The sequence below is a fragment of the Rhinopithecus bieti genome, unplaced genomic scaffold, assembly GCF_001698545.2.
Source record: "Rhinopithecus bieti isolate Rb0 unplaced genomic scaffold, ASM169854v2 scaffold_10589, whole genome shotgun sequence".
NCBI lineage: Eukaryota > Metazoa > Chordata > Mammalia > Primates > Cercopithecidae > Rhinopithecus > Rhinopithecus bieti.
Genome location: NW_016807065.1, coordinates 2,763,853 through 2,775,022, shown reverse-complemented (window position 1 = coordinate 2,775,022; position 11,170 = coordinate 2,763,853). Strand labels below are relative to the sequence as shown.

The window sequence follows — 11,170 nt, the reverse complement described above, 5'->3', positions numbered from 1 at the left end:
AAATAATAATAATTAATTAAAAGAGTTGCGTCTTTCCGTGAGTAGGTGAGCTTATCTGCGGGCACATGTATCCTATGATCTGAATCCTTAAATTAATGAACAGGTGGGTGTAGACAACTGTTTGCAGCCCCTGTTGATGTTGGATTGGTTTATAATCACAGTATGGAACAGAAGCAGAGCCTTAGGTCCGCTTCGACGGTAGAATTCTATTCGAGTCCTGATGACCAGGAGCGGCTAAACACCGTGTCCTGCCATCTCTGGGTCTTAGAGTCACCCTAACATCTGATCTCAGATTAATTATCATCATGTGCGAGGTTTTGGCATGAAGCGCACCAGGCTCACAGTTTCATGATCTTAGACTATTTACAGCAAACTGAAACAGCTCACTTGGTTTTTACACCCTGCAAAGACCAAGGGAGAGCCTAGAGGGTTTTTTTTTTTTCCTGTTTTATTCTATCAAAGCAGCAAATACTGTGCAATTTCCACAGTAAATGGTCACAGTGGGGACCAATATCCTGCCCTCCAGACCCGCTGCTTCAGCCAATACAGCAAGGGAAGACGCAGCTCTGTTTTCTAGAAGGATCCCACCGAGGCATAAAATCGGCGCAGCCCAGCCTGGCACCGCGCCGGGTCCCGGAGCCCCGGGCGCGAACATGGGGAATGCTCACTCCAAAAGCGGGGACAGGCACGGCACGCTCCCCGGCCGCCCCGAGCTGTCTTTTTACGGCTCTTTCCCCAGGAAATGGAGCGAGAACGTCTTCTTGGATAACGAGCTGCTGACCTCCAAGATCCTGTCCGTGCTGCGGCCGCAGTCGGAGCGGGGCTTCCGCGCGGGCGACCTCCGCTACCCGACCCACTTTCTCAGCACCAACTCTGTCCTTGCCTCTGTCACAGCCTCGCTCAAGGAGAACCCCCGGGGCACCCTCCTGTCCGATGGCAGCCCGGCCCTGTCCAGGAATGTCGGTATGACGGTCTCTCAGAAAGGGGGTCCCCAGCCAACACCGAGCCCGGCTGGCCCTGGGACGCAACTCGGGTAAGCCAGAGTCCCCTCTCTGCTCTGCCCTCGGGTGGGTGGCGTTCCCCGGGGAGCTGTTGACAGCCTCTCCAGAGGGAGACCCCGACTTAGATCTGTGTGAATCCACAGGGCAGCCCCTGTGCCAAGCAGAGAAATTCCCATTAACGCTTGCTTCCGGGATCCACGCCTTTTTGCAAAAACGATGTGTCCCGGGGTGTATTCGATGTGACCCGGGGTGTATTCGATGTGTCCCGGGGTGTGTTCGACCCCTGGTGGAGCCAGTTTGCCTAGTGGCCTCAAGGGATCCTTGGACTTGCTCCTTAGGCCAGGCTCCTTACTCAAGGTGATGCTCAAAGTCCTGCTGGGTGTGTGTGGCGGCGGCGGCCCCTTTTCTGTGCCTTACCTCGTTTTATAGGACTTCAAAGTGGTTCCCTTGATAACGCCTGCAGCGGTGTCCGAGTACAAAGTGGTGCTAGAAGCTGATATGTTTGTGCTGGCTATTCCATGAGTTCATGGGAAAGGGAATAGATTACCTTTTTCCTCTGAGTAAGGACTGCGCTCCCACCCTTGACCATGAAGCCATCTCCACTTAACTCCTGGTAGACAGGATCCTAGGGGCCCCAAGTGGGCTCCAGTGGTCTGTCAAGGACGCTGCAATCCACACCCCATTAGAATGTAACTAAACATTGAAGGAAGTTACTATGGGAGAAATCCTGATGTGACATTGACAGATAATCGCCCCCGCCTCCGGCTTTTTTTTTTTCTATAGACAGAGTCTCACTCTGTCGCCTAGGCTGGAGTTCAGTGGCGCAATCTCAGCTCACTGCAGGCTCCACCTCCAGGATTCAAGTGATTTGCTTGCCTCAGCCTCCCAAGTAGCTGGGATTACAGGCACCTGCCACCACACCCGGCTAATTTTTGTATTTTTAGTAGAGACGGGGTTTTGCCATGTTGGGCGAGCTGGTCTCGAACTCCTAACCTCAGGTGATCTGCCTGACTTCGGCCTCCCAAAGTCTGGGATTACAGGCATGAGACACCGCACCTGGCAAATCTCCCAATGTTAAAAAAATGACCTGTAGACAAAGTTGAGACTTCTGTGAAAATCTGGAGAGTTCTCAGAGAGTATGGAATCGGATGTGCGTGTGTGTTTAATTCACTTTTCTAAAACAATTGTTTTTATTGTTTGCACTCAGACCAATCACAGGAGAGATGGATGAAGCCGATTCTGTGTTTTTAAAACTTAAGCAGACAGCTGATGACTCTCTGTCCCTCACAACTTCGAACGCCGAGTCCATTTTTGTAGAAGGTATGGTCATCTCCGCTCTCTCGCGGCTGCCACACAGTCCCTGTCCCTCCTGGGAAGAGCTGGAGCCCGTGTCAGCACATCCACCGGAGGGAATCCGGGTGACATGGCTCTGGGCCCCCAGCAGCCGCCCCTTGCTCTTCCCTCAGATCCCTACGCCGCCTCTCTGAGGAGTGAGATTGAGTCAGATGGCCACGAGTTTGAAGCTGAGTCCTGGAGCCTCGCCGTGGACCCGGCCTATGCCAGGAAGCAAAAGAGGGAGGTGGTGAAGAGACAAGATGTCCTTTACGGTGAGGAGTCCACAGCCCTGTGGCACCACGCCGGCCCTCCACTCTCTTCTCTGCTCCTTCCCTCCTCCCTTCCTTCCTTCCTTCCTTCCTTGTCTTTGTCTTTCTCTCTTTCCCTCTTTTGTTCTTTCTCTCTTTATTTTTTTTTTTCTTTTTTGAGACAGAGTCTCTCTCTCTGTTGCCCAGGCTGGAGTACAGTGGGACAATCAGAGCTCACTGCAGCCTCGACCTGGGCTCAAGCAATCCTCCCACCTCAGCCTCTGCAGTAGCTGGGACGACACTGCACCTGGCGAATTTTTTTATTTTCTGTAGAGACGGGGGTCTCACCATGTTGCCCAGGCTGGTCTCAATCTCCTGAGTTCAAGTGACCCGCCCGCCTGGGCCTTCCAAAGTATTGGGATTATAAGCGTGAGCCACGGTGCCTGGCCTCCCTCTTTCTCTCTCCCCCCTTGGTGCAGCCCTTCCTCCCATGCCAAGGTAGAGACAGTCGGAGAGGATTTTGTTAGAATACGTCCCTGTGGACGCATCTGGCTGAAAGCCCGGATCCATCTTCTTCTTCCCTTGTTTTGTGCTGTCTTAGCCTGTATAGGCAGCTCTCATAGAACACCATACACAGGGTAGCTTAGAAGCCACAGAAGTTTGCTCACAGTTCTTGAGACTGGGGCGTCTAAGATCAAGGCAGCGGCAGACTTAGTGTCCATGGAGGCCCCATTTCCTGGCTTCCTGATGGTGACATCTGGCTGTGTCCTCACAAGGTCTTCCTGGTCTTTCTCAGGTCCTTTTTTTTTTTTTTTTTTTTTTGAGACAGGGTCTCACTCTGTCACCCAGGCTGGATGCAGTGATGCCATCTCAGCTCACTGCAGCCTCACCTCCCAGGTTTAAGCGATTGTCCTGCCTCAGCCTCCTGAGTAGCTGGGATGACAGTGCCTGCTACCATGCCCGGCTAATTTCTTTTTTTTTGAGATGGAGTCTCACTCTGTCGCCCAGGCCGGAGTGCAGTGGTCCCATTTCGGCTCACTGCAACCTCCACCTCCCAGGTTCAAGCAATTCTCCTGCCTCAGCCTCCTGAGTAGCTGGGATTATAGGTGCCCACTGCCGTGCCCGGCTAATTTTTGTATTTTTAGTAGAGACAGTGTTTCACCATGTTGGCCAGTCTGGTCTCAAACTCCTGACCTCATGATCTGCCCACCTCAACCTCCCAAAATGCTAGGATTACAGGCATCAGCCACCATGCCTGGCCATGCCCAGCTAATTTTTTTATTTTTTGGTAGAGACAGGGTTTCGCTGTGTTGGCCAGGCTGGTCTCCAACTCCTGACCTCAAGTGATCTGCTCACCTCGGCCTCCCAGAGTGCTGGGATTACAGGCGTAAGCCATCACCCCCAGTCTTCAGGTCCTTTTCCTAAGGGCACTAGTCCCCCCATGAGGTTCTCTCCCCTTCTGACCTCATCACCTTCCAAGGGCCACACCTCCTGATACTATCACCTTGGGGGTTCGAATTTCAACATACGAATTTTGGCGGACACAAACATCTTGTTCATTGCAGTCTAGGTCTGGTCAGGGACACACACAGATGTGATGTGTGAGTTTTGACAGCCACAGGAGTGTTCCTCAGAACACTCTTCTTTCTAAAAACAGACTTGATAGCTGGACCTGGTGGTGCGCACCTGTAATCCCAGCTACTTGGGAGGCTGAGGCAGGAGAATCGCTTGAACCCAGGAGGCAGAGGTTGCAGTGAGCTGAGACTGTGCCACTACACTCCAGCCTGGGTGACAGAGCAAGACTCCATCTCAAAAAAAAAAACAAAAAACAAAAAAACAAAAATCACACGGACTTAAAATGTTGTCCGTTGGGTTGACACTGGGCCCAAAACCCTCCTGTGATGGGGAGGTCCCAGGGCCGTCTCCTTGCCCTGCTCCTTTAGTCTGGGACCCCCTGCAGCACGCTAAACCCTGGACGCCCTGGAAGTAAGAAAGACCCCAAAGGCACAAGGTCTTAGGCAGAGAACTCTCAGAAGCCAGTTCAGCACGTGAAGGGCAGGCAGCACCCACGACTGTCCAGCGGGGCCGTGGAGCCAGCGTGGCTAAGTCCTGCCGTCCGTGTCCCTGCAGAGCTAATGCAGACGGAGGTGCACCACGTGCGGACTCTCAAGATCATGCTGAAGGTGTACTCCAGGGCCCTGCAGGAGGAGCTGCAGTTCAGCAGCAAGGCCATTGGCCGCCTCTTCCCATGTGCTGACGACCTGCTGGAGACGCACAGCCATTTCCTCGCTCGGCTCAAGGAGCGCCGCCAGGAGTCCCTGGAGGAGGGCAGCGACCGGAATTATGTCATCCAGAAAATCGGCGACCTCCTGGTTCAGCAGGTGGGTGCAGCCATGTTCATCTCAACAGTCTTCAAAGCCTCTGCCCTGTCTCTGTTCCTTTCTTCTTTTTTTCTGAGATAGCGTCTTGCTGTGTCACCCAGGCTGGAGTGCAGTGGTGCAGTTACAGCTCAATGCAGCCTCAACCTCCCAGGCTCAGGTGATCCTCCCACCTCAGCCTCCCAAGTTGCAGGGACTACAGCTGTGCACCACCATGCTCAGCTAATTTTTTATTTTTTGTAGAGATGGGGTCTCACTATATGGCCCAGGCTGGTCTTGAACTCCTGAGCTCAAGTGATCCTCCTGCCTCAGCCTTCCAAGTAGCCAGGACTCCAGGGAACACCACGCCTGGCTAATTTTTTATTTTTTGTAGAGATGGGGTCTCGCTTTGTTGCCCAGGCTGGTCTCAAATTACTGGCCTCAAGCGATCCTCCCTCCTCGGCCTCCCAAAGTGCAGAGATCACAGGCATGAGCCATTGTGCCGGTCTGTTCCTTTGAATAATAAAACGAGAGTGGCTCCTGTTTGTTGAGTACCTGCTCCCCTGAGGACACACAGCTCTGGGCCCCTGATAGCGATGCCTGCAGTTCATATTCTAGAAACACAGAGGCCTTAATTAGCCGGCGTCCCTGGCTGAACACTATTCGGTGTTACATTCTTCTATTCTATGCTCGTTTGGCTGGTTGGTTTTTGTTTTTTGGTTCAAATCACTTATGCTTTCAACCGTTCAAAGTATGCCTGTTGACTGAGTGCAGTGGCCCACACCTGTAATCCCAGCGCTTTGGGAGGCCAAGCAGGTGAATTGCTCAAGCCTAGGAGTTCCAGACCAGCCTGGGCAACATAGCAAGACCCCATGTCTACAAAACATGAAAATAAATTAGCCAGCTGTGGTGGCGTATAGCTGTAGTCCCAGCTACTCAGGAGGCTGAGGTGGGAGGATTGCTTGAGCATGGGAGGTCAAGGCTGCAGTGAGCTGTGATCATGCCACTGCCCTCCAGCCTGGGCAACAGAGCAAGACCCCATATCAGGGGGGAGGGGGGAAGCAGGGAAGCATACCTGTGGACCAGCACCATCCATGGTAGTGGTATTAACCCCAAACGATCACCCTAGGCCAAGATTTACCCAGGGGAGCTGTGGCCCTCGTGTGACCTCAAACTATTTGCTCAAAGCATCCTGGGCCAACTAATTAGAAGAACACTCCTTTTGCTTTTTAAGGTTTTTTTTTTGAGATGAAGTCTCGCCCTGTTGTCCAGGCTGGAGTGCAGTGGTGTGATGTCGGCTCACTGCAACCTCCACCTCCCAGGTTCAAGCAATTCTCATGCCTCAGCCTCCCGAGTAGCTGGGATTACAGGTGCCCACCACCACACCTGGCTAATTTTTTTGTATTTTTAGTAAAGACAGGGTTTCACCATGTTGGCCAGGCTGGTCTCGAACTCTTGACCTCAAGTGATCCGGCTGCCTCAGTCTCCCAAACTGCTGGGATTACGTGTGTGAGCCACTGCGCCCAGCCTACTTTTTATGTTTCTAACGTCCTTTGGCTGACATTTACTTTTTTTCTCGGCTCTCAGGAAGTTTTACAGCATCTGTGATGTAGCAAAGCCCCGAAGCAGGTTTTTTTATTTTACCTTTTTGACACCTTGTGATTAGACGCCCCAAACTGAAGCATTTCTCTGTTTGAGGACGTATTAGAAAGTGGAGCTGCAGCCGGGCTCTGTGGCTCACACCTGTAACCCCAAAACTTTGGGAGGCTGAGGGAGGTGGATCGCTTGAGGTTATGAGTTCAAGGCTAGCCTGACCAACATGGTGAAACACTATCTCTACTAAAAAAAAAAAATTTAAAAATTTGCTGGATGTGGTGGCAGTACCTGTAATCCCCAACTACTTAGGAGGCTGTGGCAGGAGAATTGCTCAAACCCGTGAGGCGAAGGTTGCAGTGAGCTGAGATCGCACGAAAATGGAATTGTAAATAAATCTAATATTTATTTTAGCAGAGTCAGATGAATTAGATGAAAATATGCTTTGGCTGGCCAGGCACGGTGGCTCACGCCTATAATCCCAGCACTTTGGGAAGCCGAGGTGGGCAGATCAAGAGGTCAGGAGTTCGAGACCAGCCTGACCAACATGGTCTCTACTAAAAATATAAAAATTAGCCGGGCATGGTGGTGCACACCTGTAATCTCAGCTACTCAGGAGGCTGAGGCAAGAGAATCACTTGACCCCAGAAGGTGGAGGTTGCAGTGAGCCAAGATCACGCCACTGTACCCCAGCCTGGGCAACAGAGCGAGACTCCGTCTAAAAACAAATTAGCCGGGTGTGGTGGTGGCACCTGTAATCCCAGCTACTCAGTAGGCTACAGCAGGAGCATCGCTTGAACCCAGGAGGTAGAGGTTGCAGTGAGCTGAGATCGTGCCACTGCACTTCAGCCTGAGCCACAGAGCAAGATGCTGTCTCTAAAAAAAAAAATGATAATAAAGAAAATGGAATTGCAAATAAATCGATATTTATTTTAGCAGAGTCAGACGAATTAGATGAAAATATACTTTGGCAGTTTTCGTGTTTAATTAACATTTCTGTTCTTTTGTCTATTAGTTTTCAGGTGAAAATGGGGAGAGAATGAAAGAAAAGTATGGTGTGTTTTGTAGTGGCCACAATGAAGCTGTTAGTCATTACAAGTTGCTGCTTCAGCAAAACAAGAAATTTCAAAACTTGATCAAGGTAAAAACAATTTTTTTTTTTAAATCAAAAACTTATATTCTGGCTGGGCTCAGGGGCTTACGCCTGTAATCCCAGCACTTTGGGAGACCAAGGCGGGCCGATCACGAGGTCAGGAGATCGAGACCGTCCTGGCCAACATGGTGAAACCCCATCTCTATTAAAATACAAAAAATTAGCCGGGTGTGGTGGCATGCATCTGTAATCCCAGCTACTTGGGAGGCTGAGGCAGAGGAATCGCTTAAACCTAGGAAGTGAAGGTTGCAGTGAGCCGAGATCATGCCACTGCATTCCAGCCTGGTGACAGAGCAAGACTCCGTCTCAAAAACAAAAAACAAAAAACTTATATTCTTCACTGTCGAGTTTTTCCACAGAATTGTAGAGTCTTGGGACTTGGGAATTATAAGGCATTTGTTATGTAGCAGTGATTTTCAAGGTTTGGTTTGGGTTTTAACCACAACTCCATTCAGAACACATCAGTGAAATCGTACGTAGAATCCTGAGATGTAAAATAAAGCAGGCCAGATGCAATGCCTCATGCCTGTAAATCCAGCACTTCTGGAGGCCAAGGCGGGAGGATTGCTTGAGGCCAGGAGTTTGAGACCAGCCTGGGCAACATAGCAAGATCCTGTCTCTACAAAAAATTTAAAAATTAGCCAGGCATGTTGGTGCACACCTGTAACCCTAGCTACTCCAGCAGCTAAGGAGGGAAAATCAGTTGAGCTCAGGAGTTTAAAACCAGCCTGGGCAACATAGCAAGGTCCCATCTCTATTATATAAAATACATAAATATACACATACACATATTAACAAAATCAATCAAAGAAAGCATATCTAGACTTTGTTCCTTGCCAGGCCACAGTGGGCCCTAAGAGATTCCTGCAGCCCTCAGCATGGTTCCTGCTGACCATCGCTGTGTCATCACTGTTTGGATGACACAAAGGATTGTTTGAAGGGGCTGCCCTGCCCCAGGAACTGGCCCTCCAAAGCCGGCCTGTTTTGCCTTGGGGATGCTGTCTGTCTGAAGGAGGGTTATTCCAGCTGGGTGCGGTGGCTCACACCTGTAATCCCTGTAACTTTGGGAGGCCAAGGCGGGCAGATCACCTGAAGTCAGGAGTTTGATACCAGTCTACCCAATATGACAAAATCCCGTCTTTACTAAAAATATAAAAAATTAGCCAGGCGTGGTAACGCGCGCCTGTAATCCCACCCCCTTGGGAGGCTGAAGCAGGAGAATCACTTGAACCCAGGAGGCAGAGGTTGCAGTGAGCCGAGATCGCACCACTGCACTCCAGCCTGGGGAACAAGAGTGAAATTCTGTCTCAAAAAAATACAAAAGAAAAAAAGGAGGGTTACTCCAAGCCTTTGTCCCCTTGCTGGTCTGTGTTCGCCCCCGGAGCCTGTAGATGGATCTTCCTGCCTCCTTTGTGTGAGTGTGGGTAGGTGCTCGAAGCCCAGCCAGAGTCAGCCAAGTCAAGGGAGACCCCACCTCCCGCATCCTAGAAACTGCACTTGGATGATGGCTAGTTGGTTCTATCAACATTCACCTCTTTAGAGGCCCTAACACTGCTGATTCCACAAGAGCTGCATCACCTGTGGCCTGGCCAGGACTTGATTCTGCAGTGGCATTCTACACCCAGTGGTCCAAAGTTAGGAGTGACATGCATTTAAACTTCATTGTGTTACAGGATAGTTGGGAAAGGGAGAGGATCGTTTTGGAGCCGCAGTTCCTTGAAGCCAGGAGGGGGATTCCAGTGAAGCCTCTGTGATGGACTCTTGCAAATCCCAGCGGCTCTGGGCCTCTTCAGTGGCTCTTTGCAAGTGCTGGCATCCCTAAAATGTATCCAAGAGCAGCGGGAGCAAACAAGCAGAAAATGTGCTGTGCTCCCGAGAGGGCGTCAGGTGACTGCTTTTGGTTCTTAGCCAGAGGTGAGCATCAGAAAGCACCCAGGCCGGGTGCAGTGGCTCACGCTTGGAATCCCAGCACTTTTTGGGGAGGCCAAGGCGGGCGGATCACTTGAGCCCAGGAGTTTGAGACCAGCCTGAGGAATATGGCGAAACCTCATCTCTACTAAAACTACAAAAATTAGCCAGGTGTGGTGGCACACGCCTGTAATCCCAGCTACTCGGAGGCTGAGACAGGAGAATCGCTTAAACTCAGGAGGCGGAGGTTGCAGTGAGCCAATATCGCACCCAGGGACCCAATCAGAAGGCACATGCCCACTCTAGTTCTGGAGGGTTCCAGCAGTCATGGGTTAGGGGGTGTGTGTTCATTTGTACATCGTGTTTGTGGACAGCTTGACAGATGATTTCCATGTCGACCCCCTGGCTGATTCTCATTTCTTTTTTTAGAGTCAGGTCTTGCTCTGTCGCCCAGACTGGAGTGCAGTGGCTCAATAAAGCCTCAAACTCCTGGGCTCCAGCAAACCCTCCTGTCTCTGCTTCATGAGTAGTTGGGACTACAGGAGTGTGCTACCATGCCCACCTCATATTTTAATTTTTTGTAGAGATGAGGTCTTGCTGTGTTGCCCAGGCTGGTCTCAAACTCCTGGTCTCCAGCATTCCTCCTGCCTTGGCCTCCAAAAGTGCTGGGATTACAGGCATGAACCACCACATCTGGCCTTTGGTGGCCTTTGTGTATACAGCAGGTGATCCCTGCTTTCAGATATCTGGTGTCTGTCTCCTCCAGAGTGGCAAAAGAAGGGTCCTGGTGAGCTGAGAAAGGAAGGAGTCCCCAGCCTTGGCAGCCAATTGTTGACTAATTGGGCAGGAGCCGAGATGTTAATGTGGGATCTGGCTGTCCGTTTCCGAGATGTTAATGCAGGATCTTGCTGTCCATTTCCGAGATATTAATGCAGGCCCTTGCTGTCCATTTCCGAGATGTTAATGTGGGGATCTGGCTGTCCCTTTCCGAGACGTTAATGCGGGATCTGGCTTTCCATTTCCGAGACGTTAATGCGGGCTCTTGCTGTCTGTTTCCGAGATGTTAATGCGGGATCTGGCTGTCCATTTCCGAGATGTTAATGCGGGATCTGGCTTTCCATTTCCGAGATGTTAATGTGAGATCTGGCTGTCCGTTTCTGAGATGTTAATGCAGGATCTGGCTATCCGTTTCCGAGATGTTAATATGGGATGTTGCGTTCCATTTCCGAGATGTTAATGCGGGATCTGGCTTTCCATTTCCGAGATGTTAATGCGGGATCTTGATTTCTGTTTCCTAGAAAATTGGCAACTTCTCCATCGTGCGGCGGCTTGGTGTGCAGGAGTGCATTCTCCTGGTAACACAGCGCATAACCAAATACCCAGTGCTGGTGGAGCGCATCATCCAGAACACAGAAGGTAGGCCTTCTCCCCACTGCCCCGCCCGCCCGTGCTGTTGCAGCACAGGGCTCTCACTGTGCACCCACTCCCTATTTAGCAGCAGACTGGATAAATGCCCTTGGGAATCCACTTTGCTGGGTGCTGGGGTTCCTTTTTTTTTTTTTTTTTTTTTTTTTT

At 50.9% G+C, this 11,170-nt stretch overlaps 1 protein-coding gene across 1 annotated transcript in view; it reads left to right on the top strand.

Moving 5' to 3' along the window:
• Positions 1 to 491: 491 nt before the first annotated feature.
• Positions 492 to 11,170, top strand: part of ARHGEF18 (Rho/Rac guanine nucleotide exchange factor 18) — a 35,374-nt gene continuing 24,695 nt past the window's right edge. Inside the window, exons 1-6 of the mRNA XM_017879999.1 lie at positions 492 to 1,033; positions 2,209 to 2,321; positions 2,468 to 2,608; positions 4,715 to 4,965; positions 7,550 to 7,675; positions 10,894 to 11,011. Of these exons, the coding sequence (XP_017735488.1) occupies positions 492 to 1,033; positions 2,209 to 2,321; positions 2,468 to 2,608; positions 4,715 to 4,965; positions 7,550 to 7,675; positions 10,894 to 11,011 (1,291 nt within the window). The remainder of the gene's footprint in view (positions 1,034 to 2,208; positions 2,322 to 2,467; positions 2,609 to 4,714; positions 4,966 to 7,549; positions 7,676 to 10,893; positions 11,012 to 11,170) is intronic.